Source organism: Pleurodeles waltl, chromosome 6 (assembly GCF_031143425.1).
Source record: "Pleurodeles waltl isolate 20211129_DDA chromosome 6, aPleWal1.hap1.20221129, whole genome shotgun sequence".
NCBI lineage: Eukaryota > Metazoa > Chordata > Amphibia > Caudata > Salamandridae > Pleurodeles > Pleurodeles waltl.
This window is the reverse complement of record NC_090445.1, coordinates 1,379,590,650-1,379,610,111: the sequence shown is the minus strand read 5'-3', so window position 1 is coordinate 1,379,610,111 and position 19,462 is coordinate 1,379,590,650. Positions and strand designations below refer to the sequence as shown.

The window sequence follows — 19,462 nt, the reverse complement described above, 5'->3', positions numbered from 1 at the left end:
CACAGAACCTTTACCAATATTCATAAACACTTATCTGATCAGCAACCTCCAGGAACGGATTGTTTGATACCAGAGATACTAGATAGTGTCACAGTTCTCGATCGCTCCCACTATATTTATAACTAATATTGTTGATATGACCAAATCCTACCCCTCTGTATCCCTTTCTCTTTATACCTCACAGCGACTACTGGAACCATTTTTCAAGGCATGCAGGTGACGTGGCAATTATTACGTGTACTAGCAGCTTTCCTTTACACCCTTGCACCCTCTAGGTCCTTTATACTGGGTGTTTCTTTCAGCCACAATAAAGAACCGATTATTAATGTGTTACATCCAAATTACCTTTGTTGAGTGTGTGGCGGGGACAAGACATGCCATGGCATACATTTCATGTGTACGTTTTTAATACAAAGGTATTCAATCAAAACCAGGATCCGAAGGGTTACAATTATGCAGTAAGGTAAACAATGACGAAGTGGCCTGCTGACTAGAAGGTGAGTTGTTTCCATGTTTGAAGTAATTGAAGCATGCACTCTGTGAGAGGATGAACGATGGCTTTCTAATGTGGTGTGATGCTTCAGTGGTAATAATCGGGAACTTGACCTTTCACCACTGTAACAAACTCGTGAATGTGCCTTTAAAAGTGCAATTGCTTTAAAGGACGTTATTGAACCGCACGCATTTTGGCCTCGTGAGTTATGGCTCCCTTCCCCACACTCATTCATGGCAATAAACCATATTTATCACACTGCCCATGTGTATATATAGATATAAGGCACAGACTGAGGAAGAAGAGGCCACCTAGTATTATAACACTAGGAGTTCTTTGTTTCTGGTTAAACGCCCGCCCTCCCCCTCCAGATAAATTGACTTTTTATGGCTACGCTGTATGACGTCACCTATGGTAATCCTTTAGCAACCTATGTAAAAATCTAGAGCCCGTGCTCCCACCCATTGTTTGCCTTTTTGCTGCCACGTGTGTGCAGACAGGGTCATAACACTAACACCTTTTTTGGGACATGCAGTGGCTCGGGCGCCATCAGCAGTAGTAACTGTAAATGGGAAACAAATGTAGATAACTGTAGATAACTGTAGAGAAACAACTGTAAACGAGAGAACGTGCGCGGACACGAAGGGGAGGAGAGTGGATAAAGCAGACCATGAGAAAACCTTTTGAGATAAACTCAAACTCTAGCATGGCAAAGGGAATATGATGCAGGCATAATTAGGTTTTATGATCTTGGAGACTGGTGATCAGAAACACTACTGAAGTCCACCAGTAATGATATTTCGCAGGGCTGTTAATCCAGATCTGATGTGTATGGTTTTGAATAAAAAGATCTGCAAGTCTGACAATTACATTTAATGGAATCAAAATATGCACCTCGTAAAGAAAGGCTGTTGTTGAAGTCATAGGAACTTCATCTGAAGAAACTTGAATGCTAGAGTCTGGGAAGAGGATATGGCATGCATGGAAAAAGGCCCTCTTGATATTACATGCTTAATCAGAGTACCTGGATCTTTGAGGTAACTGAGGAGAGAAGCGTTTCCTCCTGCGAAACACCCTAAAAGCCTGACTCACAGCTTAGATCAGTGAGTCCGCAGAAAATCTGATTCTAGACGCAAATATAGCGTGCAATGAAATTGTAGATTAGAAAGCAGCACTGCAGTCTCAAAAGAAGAATCAGACTGCATTATAACTTGCCTATGGATTCTAGGCAATCAGGCGGATAAGGTTACTGACTCTGGAAAAACATGAGTCAGGTTCGCATGAAGCCATATGTTCTAAAGGATGACATAGTAGTGCGAGAGAAATTGAAGTTTTGCCTGGAACACATAAAAGAAAAATAAAGATAAAATGAGTTTGTGGTATGTTTTTGTTTATTAAAATAAAATCAGATATCCATGAAGTAGTTCATTATTAGCTTACTATCTACTATGAGGCCACCATAAGGGACTGTACAGAAATATTGCTCTATTATATCGGGATTCTGCCTGAAAAGATGTTTTGGCACCACAATTCCAGCAGCAGATACTGGTGGAGGTGCTGATGGTGCAGAAGAATTAGCAGGTGCTACTGGAAGTGCAGATCATGGTGCTGGAGGTGCTGATGAACCAGGGGAAGTAGAAAGCGTTGCATTAACTGAAGAAGTGGCCGCAGCCGATCTTCCTGCTTGAGCCTCTTCCATCACCTTCTGATGCCCTCTTTCCACATGCGCCAACCAGGTAGAATGAATTTCCTGCAGGCGTTTCTTAATGTTTCCATGGAAAATAACTTTGTTACATAAGTTGCATCTAACAAGTTTGTACTCAACTTTGCTTCCTTCCAGGTGGCAAAGAAAAATGATTTCAAACAATGGAGCCCTTCAATTTTTTCCTCCGTACCACCTCTTCTCAGAATAAATAACAATTCAATGAAAAAAAACATAAGGTTTAATTAAGATTAGTTATAGCGAGGAAAACTATTTATTATTTACATGGAAGGGAATTCCGTGCCCCTAGAAATAAGTGTGCAGAGCGGGAAGGATGGGTGGGTCGGTAAGGAATCTGCAACTAGAATATAAGTAGCTTCTAGACTTTTAGTTGTAGAATCCTTACCTTAGAATAGATACCCCAGGCAATATCATCCGCGGAGGTGGGACTGCAAGCCAAGATCATACTAGGAAGTCCTGCAGGACCAAAAGGACAAAGTACTCATCCTTTCGGGACGGACTGTCCAGGCAGTAATGTTTGGTGAACATGTGCAAGGATCAATGTTCCCTCTAATTTTTTTCCACTGTGTGCGGCAGTGTGCGGTCTCTGTGCGCTGCAGCCAAGGATACGTGCGCCAAGAAATTGACCATTCACGCGCGCGCAGCGCATAACTAGCCAAGATCTTTGGCATTAGCCTCTCCATACCACCAAAGCAAAAAAGGGATATCATTGCACCATGCAATAGGGCATCAAGGCAGTTTTGTGACCTGGTTGCACACCCCAAGGACATGACCTGTTAAGTGCCACCTACACCCCAGTTAGAGAAAACAGAAATCAGGAGGTTGAACCATTATGAAACTTTAATGAATACTCTCAGAGTGCTGCAGAGGACCCCGCACATCAAATACAGCCAGTTGTACAATTGGTTAACATTTACAGTTTGATGAACACACTGCTGATGAATGCCATGATGCCCCTGCCAAGATACAGGCTGAGAAATGTTCCTACCCCACCCACACACGGACTGTAGGAGAAGCCGCATCAGAGTTTAGACAAGTCAGGTGTCAACGTTAGATGTGTGACATGTTTGTTTTTCTCACCGGTCCTTGCCATTTTTCCAGTGCTGATAAACTCGGTCTAAATCAATTTTCCCATTTGAGAGGTAAGCCTTTGTCCTCATCAGCATATCTAGGTGACTCTCCTCTAGTCTGTTTCTTAATTTGGACTTGATTGAGTTCATGAGGCTGAATCCTCGTTCGCAGTCTGCACTTGAAGCCTGGAAAGTTGCACAGATATCAACAAGCTGAGATACAACACTATACTGTGCAGCATTCCGCAGAGTGAAATTCACCATGTCTTGAAAGGTCCTAAACAATCCGTTTTTTATATGCGCTGCCACCACATATTTATAATCTCTGTACTGCCGAACAACATCACCAGGGGTGTCACAATCACCCAGGACCAAGACCTTCTTATACTTCTCAACAAGTCTTTGTACATTCTCAGTCCCAAAATCAAACTGTGATTGTGATGTTACTGTATGGAAATCAAAGCTTGTCCATTCCTTCAATTCATCTTCTGGGAACCTTCTTTCCATGTGCTCACAAAGAAGTTTAATGAAAGATAACATCGGCTCACTATCATACTCTCGGTCCTCTCTGCACAAAGCCATGAGATCCCTTACTGTGTCGCTCCAAAAGACAGTGTCACCCAAGTACTGTTCCTTTATTTGGGTAATTTTTGCTCTTGCATACTGTACAGCTTCAACGGTGGTCAAAAAACTTTTCTGAAACAACTTGCACAAAGATGCAAGTTCACCCAGAATGTCATTTAGTGCTGCAAAGGAAATATGGTAGTTTGAATCCGATAGTTTTTTGTAGCAATATTTAGCAATTGGGTCATTATCCTCAACTCCTTCATGATCAAAGTATTTGAGAGCAACCTCATACAGGGAACATTGCCCGCGGCCTTTAAACGCTGTTTTCATTGACTTCAATCCAGATTCAAATATTAGCATTTTCTGCAATAGGAGAGCACGACTATCGCTGTAAAAGGCTTATTTGCGCTGAGAAAGTGATAATGCATATAAACAACTATGAAGTATGACAATGATGGAAAAGTTGATAACAGCACATTTTCTACTGTTCTGAAGCATTTCCTAGCTCACTAACCATTTTTTTTCAACATAAATATCACTTGTTTGCTTGTATGCTAAAGTATGCCAAATGATGTTTAAAACACTCCCCGCTGCCTTTAAACGCTGTTTTCATTGACTTCAATCCAGATTCAAATATGAGCATTTTCTGCAATAGGAGAGCACGACTATCGCTCTAAAAGGCTTATTTGAGCTGAGAAAGTGATAATACCTTACCTGCAAACCTGCGTCCTGAAGATGTCCTTCCTGCTCGTCGGCGGCAAAGAGTGACCCTGTCCTTGCGCTGCGTCTGTTATGTAGACGCAGCGCCGACGTCCTCTCTGGCGCACGATGCAGGGAGCGACGTCGCAAGAACGTGCGCGCTTTCCAAAGGGGCCTGCGCGCTGGGGGAAGGAAAGGTGCGTGCGCGCGCCTTACAGGGAACATTGGCAAGGATGCCCACATTACTGCCTGAAAGATGTCAAGGACTGGAACTCTATGTGCTAACGCAGTGGTTGTAGATGTTGCTCTGGTAGAGAGGTTGCGTTATAGCCAGTGCATAGCACATTTCAATGCAGAGAAGAACCCGTCTGGAGATGGTTCTCTTCTGCATTGCTGAACGTTTATCCGTACCCACATAACCAATAAATAGTTGTTCATCCAACAGGAACTCGGTATGAGCAAGATAGAACGCCAATACTCTTTTTGGGTCCAGGCGTTTGATCCTCTCCTCTTCCTTAGGAAGGATGTGGTGGTGCATAAAAGGTAGGCAACGTGACTGACTGGTTTACATGAAAGGGTGTGATGACTTCTGGCAACAAGGAAGCCCTAGTGCGAAGCACCACTTTGTCAGGATAGATGGGAAGGTGGGGCAGCTTAGATAATATCTGCAGCTCACTAACCCTGCGGGCAGAGGTAATGGCCACAAGGAAGGCTGTGTTTAACGTCAGAAGCCTAAGAGGACAATTGTGGAGAGGCTCAAAAGGAGCGCACATAAGGATACCAGAACCAAATAAAAATTCCATTGGGGCATGATGAACAGGGATGGAGGAAACATATGGGTAAGACCCTTAAGGAGCCTACTACCAATAGGAGAAAACAAAGAGGGTTGGTCAGGTAATCTCAGAAATGCGGAAATAACAGACAAAAAACCTTTAGGCTTGCCCAAAGTAGTGCCCTGCTGGGCCAAATTAAGTATGAACAAGAGGATCTCAGAAACAGGGCAAAGAGGGGGTCAACTGACTTGCCTGTGCAAAATGACATAAATTTGTTCCAACAACAGGCATATACTGTTTTGGTGGAGGGACGAATGACTGCCAAGATAACATTACAGACTTCGGGTGGAAGGTCAAAAGCTGTCAACTGCTACCACTCAATCTCCTTGCAAGAAGGCGGAAACTAGACAGGTTCGGGTGGAGAACCCACCCCTGCTGCTGCAACAGAAGATCCTCTCACAGAGGCTGTCTGATCGGAGGATCGATGTTCAACAGCTTGGGATACCAGACTCTTTGAGCCCAGTCTGCAGCCCAAAGTATTACTTGGGCCCAGTCGTTCTTGATGTTCTTTAGAACTCTGGGCAGAAACGGTAAGGAAAGCATCGCCAAGTGAATGCCACCTTGGAAAACTCGCAATACAGCTAACATTGCGAATTCTCTGCAGAGGTGAATAGATCTAACCAAGGTTATCCCCAGTGCTGAAAGAGACCTTGTGCCACCTCGGGATGGAGACGCCATTTGTGATCGACCAGGCATTGTCTGCTGAGTTTGCGCACTCCACGTTCAGAAAGCCTGCCAGATGTTGAGCTGCAGTGTAATGCCCTCATGTTCCTGCCACATTCAAGGCACACAGCCTTCTGACACAATGCCACCCCACCCTGCTTGTTGTAGTAACACATGGCAGTGGTGTTGTATGTGAACACCTGCACTACTTTCCCTTTGAGAGAGGGAAAAATGCTTTCAGTGCCAGTCTGATTGCCTGGCGCTCCAAAAGGTTGATGTGGAGTCTAGGCTTTACCAGAACCCAGATGCCTCTTATCTCTGCCTCTTTTAGGGGACGCCCTAACGCAGGACTGACACATATGTCACTACTGCCAGATCTGGTTGGGGAAGGGAGCGGGATCTGCCTATGACCCAACTGCAGTTCCTTAGCCACCACTGCAGATCTTGCGCAGTTCTCTCTGAGATCTGACCACGTCAGAGAGATTCCCCTGATGCTGGGCACACTGGAACTTCAGGTCCCACTGCAGAGACCGCATATGGCATCTGGCATGATTCACCAACAGGATGCAGGAGGCTATGAGGCCCAGCAGCCTTCGAGTCATTCTCACCGAAATCCAGGATAGAGGCTGAAATATCAGTATCAAAACCTTAATATCCTGGACTTGCCGCTCAGGAGGATAAGCCCGAAACGGTACTGTGTCCAGAACAGCTCTGATAAATGGGAGATTCCGAGAGGGAGTCAAGTGTGACTTGATACGTTTATGGTGAACCCCAGCACATGCAGGAGATCCGCTGTAGTCTGAAAGTGGGAGACGTCTTCATCAGCCAGTCGTCGAGGTAGGAGGGTCATCGAGGTAGAAGGAAGGCTGAAACCCCTAACTTGGGCAGATGAGCTGCAACCACCGCTATCACCTTGGTGAACACCCAAGAGGCGCTAGTAAGGCCGAAGGAGAGCACGTGAACTGCAAGTAACATCTGTGGGCAGGCAAGTAAGTGTCCTGCAAGTTCAACACTACTATCCAGTCTCCTGGGTCCAGGGCAGATAAGACCTATGACTGGGGGTGAGTGTTTGACAATGTTCAGCATTCCGTCCATCACTTGTTGTTTCAGATAAGATCTGAGCCAGTGTGTGCATTTTGAACTTCTCCTTTCTAGGGAAGCGAATGAGGGCCCGAAGGTCGTGTATAGGTCGTGCATAGGGCACAGACCCTTGTCCTTTTTGGGCACCAGAAAGTAGAGGAAATAACAACCATGCCTACTTCTGGCACAGGGACCTTCTCTGAGGCTCCCTTGGCCAAGAGAGTCGTAACTTCCTCGTGGAAAAGTGGCCGTCATCGATCGCAGTATGGTGGTATGGATGAAGGGGTATTCTCAAAGGGGAGGGAGAACACCCTTTGGATTATTTGCAAAACCCACTTGTCTGACTTGATGGACTGCCAGGGGAGCCGGTAATGGGGAATCCTGCCTCCGACTGGTCCCTGGTGGGGAATTGTAGACTAGGTAGGTTTGGAAGCAGCTACAAGGGGAGGGGCTGTGGACTGACCACACCACTGCCTCCCTGATCCCCAAGGACAGTGGATCTCATGTCCCTGGCCACACAGAGGCTGGGCAGCATGCGCGCACGGTGGTGGGAGGTAAACAGACGTGATGGGACTCCCCTTCCGTGGCCACGAAAGGGGAGAAAAGCAAGCTGAAGTGGGCAAGGGGAAGCTGCAAGGCCCAAGGACCTGGCTGTAGCGCGAGAGTCCTTGAAGCGACTAAGCCTGCTTTGTCTCCGAAGACATGAGTGTCATCAAAGGCGATGTCCAAAGGGGTAGATTTGGACATCCTCCAAAAAGCCAGATGTCCTCAATCAAGTGTGGCGTCTCAAGGCCACAGTCAATGCTACAGCTTTGTCCAGTGAGTCGGACGAGTCGAGCCCACATCTTATTGTGAACTTCACTGCGTCCCTCTCATCAGCAACAGCCTGGGAGAGAACGGCCCGTGCCTCCTCCAGAACCCGTGACAGCGCTTGCACAACTGTGCCCTATAAAGCATGGGTATAATGGCCCAAAAGACATGAAGTGTTCATGAAGCACAATTCTGGGCTGGAGGGAGAGAACATTTTCTTCCCAAGTTGTTCCAGCCTCTCGGATCCCTTTCCAGGAGTGCGGAAGGGAACGCATCAGGAACAATGGGTCATTTTGAGCAGGTCTATGGCGGCGGGGGACTGTCCTGTTCACAGGAGCCCCTGTGCTGGGTTTGGACCGGTACCCAGCAGGAAATCGATAAGGGCATCATTGAAGGAAAAAAGGGATTCAAAGGATGAAGCTCCAGGCTGAAGCACCTCTGCCAGGAGGTTAGTCCTAGCTGCCACCGAAGGTAACTTGAGGACGAGGACCTAGGCCGCTCTTGGCACCACAATTGAATAAGACATGCCCTCCTCCAGTAGCCAAGGTAGGGTAAGAAAGCATGCCAGTGTCAGGGGAAGTATGTAGACCACTAGCCTCTCCCAGGTCCATCTGCCTGTCCATAGGGTCCTGAAGCTAGGATTCTAAAGTGTCCAGTGATCCCTCAAATCCCTCACTGTACCCCAATCCACAAGAAAAAGGGTCAGGATCTGATATAGGGGCAAAGCCCCTGCCGAAGTCGGTGTCATGCAAAGCCGATCCGGCTTGGTGTTGGAGTCGGCAATAAGGATGGGGGTTGGTACATTTTACATTTTTGATGCCACCCGGGCACATGGGTGGCATCAGGAGCTTTGACGTCGGATACAGTGTAGGGGACACGACTGATGCAGGTTCGGATCTGGGAATGGATACATGGGTGCCCCCTGGAGCCGAAGCCACCGGCAAGGAACCCAAGGGGGCCACCCTGCTGAACCCACAGGGCCCGAAGGATGCTGCAGGGGAGTTGGACTGCCTAAAGATGAGGCACAACATCTCATAAAATTCCCTCAATTGGGCAGGGGTCGCTCCAGCTCCTGGAAACTCCTGGAAACTCGGGGAGGCGCAAAGCCGACCCAGACACAGGCTCCGAGGACGCATGTCGTGAGTGACAGCGCTCGCTTTCTCTCGTCAGCTGACAGATAAGGTGAAGTCGAAGAACGCTTGTTGTTCTTCTATTTCTTCTTGTGCCTCTTACCCGACCGTCCAGAGGAATCGGAGTAGGATGCTGAAGAAACGGACCTCCGCAACTGTTCTCAGGACCTTCCTCTTGACCTAGATCAGGAGCAATGCAGAGCTGAGCGCCGGGCCGCAAGGAGCTTTAGGCAACACTTCCACAAAGCTTTCAGATCTATGACAAGACACTCGGAGCATGACTTTGGATCATGAGCACGCATCAAACACCACAAGCACATGAGGTGTGGAGTCGTCACAGACACCACCTAATGGCAGGATCCGCAGGGCTTGAACCCCATCTTACGTGAGAACATCCTTGACGCACCAGGAGTGTAGTCACTCAAAAATCTTCAACAAAAAAAAGCAAAAGAGCAGTCAAAAAGTGACTGAGGTACAGCTCTTCTTCAGTTCGGCACTGGCTGGCGCAGAAAGAAAAGAACCAGGGTTGTGCCTATATAAGACCCACCACGTCATGCCTGGGGCACATGACGCTGAATACAGACGCAGAGCCAACTGACACCACCTGACGATGCGCAGGGTTACTGATCGAGAAAAGAGAAAAATCTCCAGATTCAGACTGACGCCAGGGGGAAATTCTAAGAAATCTGGCCTGCAATTCTAAGGCAAGGAATCTGCAATAGAAGTCTCTATTAGATATGAATGCTATGATTTAACACGCTATATGATGTAATATGAAAAGGTATAGGCAGTGAATGGGAAAGGCGCAAGTCATAGTTAATTCAGTCTGGCTAGGGATTTGACAACACTCTGTATGGAGGTGTCAGAGTATTAATAATTTTTGGGCAAGGCGTAAATCATAACCAAGTTGTAGCCATAACTTGAATTTCTAATGCTTTTGTTGCTTAAGTTGCTTTTGTATGGAAATACCAAATTAAGGGTTCCTAACTATAAATAATCTTAAGCCTTTCAAGAAAACACACACACACACACACCATATATATATATATATATAAAAAATGCACCTTCTCAGGAAACTAAAGGAACTCGCACTCCAAAGCCTGGGTATAATCCAAAAGTTTAAGAGCAACACGTTTCAATCTAAATAAGATCTTCCTCACAAACTCTTCCTCAGTAAGTAAGAGGTCGTGAGGAAGATCTTATTTAAAATTTTGCCATTAACTTTTAGATTATACACCGGCTTTGGAGTTAGAGTTCCTTTTGTTTCCTGCGAAGGTGCATTTATTTTAATTATTATTAGCGGTGCCGACTGCAACTTGCACAGTCCTCTGCGTTTTTTCACGTTGGTGGATGTAGCCAGCACATGCAGGGATTTCTTTCTTTCTTTATATATATATATGCTTAAAGATTTTGCTGTACAAATAGCAAAAGACTTTGTCACTATCTAGCTCGGCGAGGATAGCACTATGTTAATCCTATGCTTAAAGACTTTGCTAGATAAGCAGACATTTGAGGTGAGCAAATCTAGAGTGTCGCTGGTGTTGCAGGGTGCTCCTTACTAGAGCAGCTCTCCACCTAAAATTGGGAACTTCCCAGAGTTCTCCTTTGTTTTTTGCATAATTTATGCATCACTCTATCCCTGAAGGGGCCTTGGTTTGACTTATACTGGGTGCTCCCTTGTGTCTGGACAAAGCTATACCCCTCTGGAGAGCTCTAATGAGAGCGAAACACGTGTCAGGGGCTGCTTTACTCATTCCAGGTTGGCTTGGACGGTATTTGACCAGTCCAAAGCTGTAATACTGTGCCTGGAGTGGTAAATGGCTTTTGTCATTTTACAGCTCGGCAAGGATGACACTATGTCAATCCTATGCTTAAAGATTTTGCTGTACAAATGGCAAAAGTCTTTGTCACTATCTAGCTCGGCGAGGATAGCACTATGTTAATCCTATGCTTAAAAACTTTGCTAGATAAGCAGACATTTGAGGTGAGCAAATCTAGAGTGTCGCTGGTGTTGCAGGGTGCTCCTTACTAGAGCAGCTCTCTACCTAAAATTGGGAACTTCCCAGAGTTCTCCTTTGTTTTTTGCATAATTTATGCGTCACTCTATTCCTGAAGGGGCCTTGGTTTGACTTATACTGGGTGCTCCCTTGTGTCTGGACAAAGCTATACCCCTCTGAAGAGCTCTAATGAGAGCGAAACACGTGTCAGGGGTTGCTTTACTCATTCTAGGTTGGCTTGGACGTTATTTGACCAGTCCAAAGCTGTAATACTGTGCCTGGAGTGGTAAATGGCTTTTGTCATTTTGCAGCTCGGCAAGGATGACACGGCGAGGATAGCACTACGTTAATCCTATGCTTAAAGACTTTGCTAGATAAGCAGACATTTGAGGTGAGCAAATCTAGAGTGTCGCTGGTGTTGCAGGGTTCTCCTTACTAGAGCAGCTCTCCACCTAAAATTGGGAACTTCCCAGAGTTCTCCTTTGTTTTTTGCATAATTTATGTGTCACTCTATCCCTGAAGGGGCCTTGGTTTGATATATATATATAAGATATTGCCTACTGGTGGTTGCCAGTGGGGTAGGTAGTTGTAGTTAGGACCTATTTTCCAAAGCGAAAGCGTTTTTTGTTTTGCTAACAACTTTGGTGCTGTTTAACAAATCTTTACAAAACATTCAAAACTAGTTTGCCAGCCACTCCAGCAGCTTTCTGGAACATTTTGTGATTCGTGTCAAGCCTGGGCTGAGAAATAGGGGAGTCCCAAAGCAGGGTTTCCCCAATGAATTCCCCATAGGGATTTTAGACACAACTACAGCCCCACACCACTGAATGGAATTACACCAAATTTGGCAGATGGTTGTCCAGAAAGAGTGCTTTTTGTAATTTGGGTTAAATCTGTTCTGTAGTTTTGGGAGTAATTAAAGAAAAACGATTTCTGAATGCCTAGTGACACCTCTGGAACGATTTCAGCCCTGGGGACCCCATCCCTCGGGACCCCGTCAGATATGGGAAAAGAGGAGGGGGCAGCACACCCCCCTCAATGAGGCATTAATGGCTCTGGGCACCTCATTAAGACCCAGGGCTGGCTCAAGCTATGTCCTGGGGTGCAAGTAATAGTCACTTTAGAGCACAAGTTATAGCTACTTGAGATAACAATAACTGGAATTGCTGAATTTTTTGGTTTTGTCTGTATAAAATCTGACCCAAACTGTAACATCCCCCTAAGCCCCAAATTATATTGCTTTTCAATCAAGATTTGGTTTGTGCTTTTCATTCAAGAATTAGCTTGTGACTGCAGTTAATTTTAAATTTGCCAAACTGCCTAGTTTCTACAAGCTATAAAGAAAAAGAAAGGATACTTCATACACTTGTCTTTTGCAAGACCAAGAACCACTGCCTTAAAAGCTAGCTCTGCAGACATTCACTCAACCCTATTTTAGAGAAATAACCACTCACTGATAGTCCTGATTGAGAAATCTATTACACCTCTTTACTGGGTTTCCAACACATTGTGGCTTTTTTGAGCCAGAAAACAGTACACAGCTGAAGACCTTTTTGAAAACGGTGAGATACAGAAGGCATCTTCATGTTAATAGCGTGCATCTCTGATATTGTGGTCATGGCATCTACATTTGGCATTTCAGTCTTCAGGTATTATCACCCCCGAGGCATTGTTTCTTATAGGGTTTTCCCCTAGAAAGATTGACTGGGAGCCCAAAACTAAAAATGCAAGGACAGAAGAAGTATAGTGCCTGAGGCAGCACAGCCTTGTGGCAACCCAGAAGTATTGTACTTTAGCTCTGTTGTGGGTATTATCATGTTCCAGTGAAACTGCCCTTTTTACTCATGACTTCTGTTTACCTGCCTATGATGGTCTGGTCGCCCTGCAACACAGCTGTCACAGGTTTGATTTCCCAAACTCTGAGTAATTTAAGAGCCAACATCATCTCTGCTGGTTCACTGATTGCTATCTAATGTTGAGGATCCTATAATGTTGAAGTCAAGAAATATTTCAATGTAGAATGCTTCAAGACTAACATCATAGCTTCATGATGTTAAGGACCTTTCTAGTTCCCTCCCAACACTGATGCCTACAATTTGAGACCTATTAAGTGGTCAAACATCAATGCCATCAGTCTCTGTCAACAATGAGGAGCTTTGAACAGTGAGGGCTGCACAAAATGGTAGGAAACCTCAGCAGGACTTTGTTTCATTGTAGATGGTAGGCCCGATGGACTGCAGAACGTAGGGCAGTTCTTCCATCGCCCTTTAATGCCCTCTAATCTGGTGTGGAAAAAATCCAGTCAGGAAAGGGGTATAGCCCTAACCCAGCACAGGTTGCTTCCATTCAAAGTATTAAAGAAAATGTTAAAAACAAACCTCCACAAAAAATGTCCAGAGTGAAAAATGCTGGAAAATACTAATGAAATCCCTGCCTTCCGACTCTTGTCAGAAAACAAAAACAGGGTCTGCATTGGAAGGGATTAGATGAGGGTAAAAAGATTGAAATAGAACACATACTTGCCAGAAAAACAACCTGGCATAAAAACATCCTGATATAAAGTAAAAGATATACAATGACGTACAAGTGATAAATTACTTTCAATTGAAACAGATGAAGATCGGAGCCCCTTGTTTATGTACTCTCTCCACTATGCTGCATTCTTGGGCTATATAGTGTCTTAAAATGACAACACAGTTTAGGGACACACAAGACTGAGACCCAGGTAAGGAAATATGAGGAGACTCAAACGCTATTATGGAATTTGCCTTCAGTACAGTTACAATTCTGATGCAATGTCTATTCATACTGCAGCATCCAGAATCTTAGATGTAGGATTGCGAACCTCTGAATCCAAAAAGCTTAAACTACCTGCAATAGAATGAAGGTAATATATTTAATCACTCGTTCCTACAACAAATACTACATAGGTGTTACCACATGAAGAGTGAAAATCAGGATCGAGGACACAAAGCCCATAAGTCATGGCATTCTGTCCACTAAACTGATGGCCCATTTCAAAGGGTTGGATCCCAGTCCTGACAATTCAAATTGGACAATACTGAGCATTCTATACAGGGCTGGTTGAGTAGTATCCTTCTTCAATTGGGACATCTGAGTATGCTTTTTGTTGGCACAGGAAACAGGTGCTCAGGTGATGATTTAACTTAAGGTCCACCAATTTCTAACTGAGCAGGCAGACCAAGGGTTTGGCAGACAGGGTATTTCATCGCAATTGCAAAGTCAAACTCTACATCAAGGCTTTACTGTCTTGTTCTTTTTGGGACTACATAAGTAGGACAAATATTATGACAAATGGGATCCATCTCAATATCCTCCCAAACCGCTAGTGGATAAATAGGAATAAAAAGGTAGGTCACTCTTTTGCAGCATGAGTACCTCAACTTCGGTCACCTCTGGACCTGCAGTAGGCTCATTGGACATATTCTGCTGAGTGACCTAACTATTATCCTTCTTAAAAGGACTACCGTTGTTGAAATGGTTGCCTGATGTTGCTAAGATCTGCTTTTTGTACTGGCCATGTTTGGGCCTTGCAAACCCGTGGTTGGGTTATTGAAGCTGCAGGACACCCTTAGTCGTAGCTGTATCAATTACTTTTTACCAGCATTTCATCTACCTGTAGGTCAAAGAGGTGTTGCACAGCAAATGGCTAGCTTAATGATGTACTGTTTTACTTTCCCAGTCAATCTTCACAAACACTGCATGAGTCAATAACAGGCTTATTACCCAGTTAGTGAAAATAACCAAGTACCTTATTTAACGTCAATGAATACTCCAAAAGAGATTACTTAATTGATTGAACAACAAAAAACAGCTTGCCATCTGTCTTTACAGACTAAGAATATATTTGGTCTTGTCACGCAAAGTGTGCAACAAATACTAATTCTCTGTTAAAAGTTTCTTTTTCGATTACACAGTGGTCCAAAGTAATGATGTCATTTTAAATTACATTTGGATTACTTCTTACATAAGCGAGAAAAACAATCATTGATCTGCCGCCATAAGGTTATATATTTTATATGAAAGCCAGAAAGAAACCCACAGGTGTGACTACGAACCAAATACCAACTGGTATTCTCCTGTCTTGCGGCTGTGCCTGTGACATCAAATATTTGCAATGGAGATTGTTTGTCTTCCTCACCATTTTTTGCCCTTTTCTAACAAGTGTTTGGGAGATGCTGTATAAGGTCTTCAATCTCGTATCATTGTTGAACATATCTTGAGAGAAGTGCCATGGAATTCACTATGTGCCACTGCGCAGCTGCTCTCATACTAACAAGTTTTCTTGCAGTGTATCTTTTTATCTCCTTATCCAGAGGTGGAGTATCACAATTCCTCTGAAATATTGCCTTAATACCTGCTGCGGGCACAACCAGGCAATCAGGTGTCATGTCCACAAATGACTATGGGATCTTGTGAGCAGCTTTAAATACTCTCTGCAGCCATGGTATTAAACCCTCACCTTAAAAGGGTCTTTTGTACGTAACGTTTTGCAGTGGTCTTTAACACAGGCAAAACGTGTAGTGCTACGCTGTGTTATTGTCAATGTCCCTATGAGCAAATCCTCTCCTTGTTCTCTACAAGCTGCTGGATCTTACGTTGTGCAGATGCTCTAGCTATGACTGCATAATAGCAAGAAATGAAGAGTTGCCCTGGAATACTCTCTGTAGTCTTGCCATACATCCTGCTCATCAGAGGATGGTGGAGAGGACTCTGGTGGTGCTGCAGATGTGATATCTCTCTTCCTTGACACAGGAAATATCCAGATGTCCTAAAAATTGCTTCCTCAAGAGTCAGCTGATATTCCTTGAGTAGTGCCTGACAACCATGAGGTGGTTGAACAATAATCTGCCCCATGTCTGAATCAATATACATAGTCCTTGGTGTGCACCTGGTTGTGTGAGTGGTTTAGTGTCTATGAGATGTGGTTCTGGATCATTCAATGTCACACTGCTTTTCGTGTCAAAGCAGTTTTGGGTGCCAAAGGATTGCCAGGATCATCTGACCTCCAAGGTGTTCTCTTGGCCTCTAGAAGTATTCGGTTTAGAATTTGCCATTTGGTGCATATTGGTCTCGAACACAGTCACTGATTCCAAAAATCTAGGCTTCTTTGGAGGTGTCTATTTGGATAAGGGACACTGCCCTGTGCTATAGCTTACCATGGACAAGAGGGTCCTTTAGAGGTCACTACCTGAAGGGAAGTTGATCAATAGATTGTTTTTCATATCTCCTCTCAAGGCTTGGGGTATTGTGTCCAGTTTTCGGTGTTGTGCTCAAAAGTAATCAGAGTAATCTTTGTCCTGGGTATGGATTTCGAAGGGGCCACTACAGACCTTGTGCCTCCGGAGTCCCTGCGCTAGTAAATGGTTTCTGTGGCAGTAGAGGTGTGGCACCACAGTTAGGACAAAGAAGACCAATAACTGCGTTAAACAATTGATAACGAATGCCATTCCTGAGGCTTTCAATTATGTTTTAGTGATTGAGATTCTGATCACACATTTTTTCCTTTGAGACACCAATTAAACAGTTAATGAGTACACCTAGTCAGGTGTATCGGGGATTGATTCTCCTATTCAAGGATAGGAAACTGTTTTTGACAGTATGTGAATACAGTTGTGGTCCCCCACTATAGTCGATAAAGTTGTGGGACCCTGCAATTGCAGGATAAGGGTGAACACGAGTGCTACATGTTCACATTTTGTTTGGCATGAATTGAAGAAGTTATTGACATAAGTGAACCAAATGACATGTTGTGTTTTTAGAGTGACTCACTTTACATTTCTCCGCTAGAAATGGACTAGTTGGATACACCTGGTTGCGATATTTTATAATAGATGTGTCGTATCCCTTTATAGGAACACTGGCAGCAAAAGGTATATGTGAGACTTATTCTTACCTTATTGCATGACTGTAGTATGCTGGACGGATGATAGGTGTTTTTGTTCTACACCCTGAAGAAGGTCCAGGAGCCTTCTGTTAGAGAAATATTTTTCTAGGAGGGCATCCTTATAAGGGGCAGAAACATGTTGGCACTAGACAATGCTGGAGTGTGGGGAGCCAATGCCACTCTATCACACCCACTTTTGAAAGTAGAACTGTTTCTTGCTTTTATAACTACACTGAGTTCCCTACTAATAACGGAGACTGTCCTGGGATTACACAGAGGTTGTTTTATGTTGAGACTATCTGGAACCCTACGTTGTTCAGAAATGCTTTATTCTGAGCTCCCTTTTCCCCTTTTGGGTTAAGGTCGATACCACTGGTTTGGCACAGTCCTAACACAGGGGAGCGGACAAGCCAATGAGCACTATGTGGGTGAGGCCTTTCCATCCATAAACAACTGAGTGTCTTAGGAATACTGGTACATCTGGCCGGCCCTCACAGTCCGGAATCAGGGATTTCTTAGGTAGTACCCGTGAGCTGCTTCAGTGAGCATAGTGAGTTAAGGCTGTAGGGCGGGTATTTGGACCTCTACCTCTCTTTTGCGTAGTGCCACTTGTAGTAAAAGCATGTCATTTATGCAACAGTTACTTTGGATGAACCCGCCACTCTAAGCCATGGCCATTCATGGTAACTGTGACCCGCATGGCCATTGAAGGTGACTCTCTCAAATATCTATGAGTAATTAGCTTATACAATTCACACAATACTAAAAATTAAACATACACAGCATAATGAGCTGTTCTAGCAGTTCCTTGGGTTGTTCTCACTTCACCTTCCATAGTTTAGCATCACAAACTCAGAACCAAACACCCCAGAGTGGCAGAGGTGTTGCAACATAGGAAGTCGAACATTAGCAAAATCCCCCATTAGTAATGGACACTTACTGTGTATAGGATGAGGACAGACACAAACTGTGTGAGGCTGTACAGTGCCATGAATTTTAAGATGCCAAAGGATGTGACCAGGGAGCAACGTCCTTCCCTGCAGAAGACAGAACACATTTATTATCAGTAACCAGAAATACACCAATTGATCTCGAAGCAAAGAAAAGAGACCTCTTTCAGAATGTATTAAAAACAAAGGAGGGTATAAATGATAAAGCATTTGATGGAGATTGTATATTACTCCCCTACATTCCACAGTCCAGTGAGGCAGATGGAAGGCCCATTTAAAGGGCATTTATTTCTAAACATGTGACACACATTAAATTAGCTAGCTGAAAAAAGAAAATAATCATCATGCTAATTCCTGTATTGGTAATGGTTAATCTTCATTCCTCCGGAGTCATGGGATGTCTTGGCAAATGCCAGAAAGCTAGTAAAAATCTAGTCTCTGAGAGAGACAAGGGACTTAGGAATGAATGCGCTAGACTCCTTAATGTACCCACTTGGGTTTTCTCTGTTCTCTGTATGTACACTTATAGGTGGATAGTGCCGAATCTGTGTGAGTTCATTTAAAATAATGGGGTCTAAGATGAGCAACTGGAACTCCTACTGTTAGTTGCATCTCTCTTACTTTCACAAGCATAAACATTTAAAAATGCATGGGATGGGACAAGCATTGCATAACCTCGATAAAAAACCTTAGAGCGCATAACTAACCTTGGGAAGAAAAAAAACGGAGTGTTCACTTTTTCTGCACAATTGAGGACAACCTCCAAGGTAGGGAGACTAGCAGCCTCAAGGCATTCAAGAAAAGCGCTAGTAGCCTGTACCTCTTGGAAGACACAACCGTTATGTAACAAAACCACACTCAAAAAGTGTGAGTCCTTTTTTCTATGTTCAACTAAAACCTGGAGTCTCTTTAAATTTCAAATGTGAATAATTTTTTTACTCTCAACATTGTACTGAATTTTGTATAAGGCATGAAACTACGACAAAGGTTCCACCTATCTCCCCAGAATTTGTGACAAGGTATTACAGAAGTGTGTCTAGTATTTCACAATAATTGGACAATCCCAGACTAAGTGAAAGAAGTCTACCCTAACATTTATGCACCAAAAGCATGTAGATGAAGATCTTCTTAGTCCGCCAGGGCCTGCATGGGTGAGACAGGTGATGTGTAAGTATTTTAACTCAATGTCATCCAGATGTCCCACCCGTGTTTGCCATTTTGTCTTCAGTACTGCAAATAACTCTGGGAGTGGACAGTTATGGATTTCTAAATGGGGACTGACCCACTTTCCCCCCCCAGGTCCCATCAGGATTTTGGCCTCTGATGGGGTTGATGAAACAACAGAGCATGAAGGAGCTGCAGGTATCTGTAATATCTTGATGGAGTTCAAACTCTGACTGGAAGTCCAGAAAGGATTTAATATGATTGGATAGCTATACATCCATTACCTTCAAGTCCCTGATTAGATTCAATTTCCGAATGGGATATGCACAATGGTCAAGCTAGGTACTGCATCATAATGGGGTCTCCAAAGTAATC

At 44.2% G+C, this 19,462-nt stretch overlaps 1 protein-coding gene across 7 annotated transcripts in view; it reads right to left on the bottom strand.

Annotated features, from left to right (window-relative positions):
* Positions 1–19,462, bottom strand: part of ATP13A2 (ATPase cation transporting 13A2) — a 671,851-nt gene that overhangs the window by 52,171 nt on the left and 600,218 nt on the right. For all 7 annotated transcript variants that reach the window (XM_069240690.1, XM_069240693.1, XM_069240692.1 and 4 more), the window contains one exon: positions 17,914–18,010. In XM_069240690.1, coding sequence (XP_069096791.1) covers positions 17,914–18,010 — 97 coding nt within the window. The remainder of the gene's footprint in view (positions 1–17,913; positions 18,011–19,462) is intronic.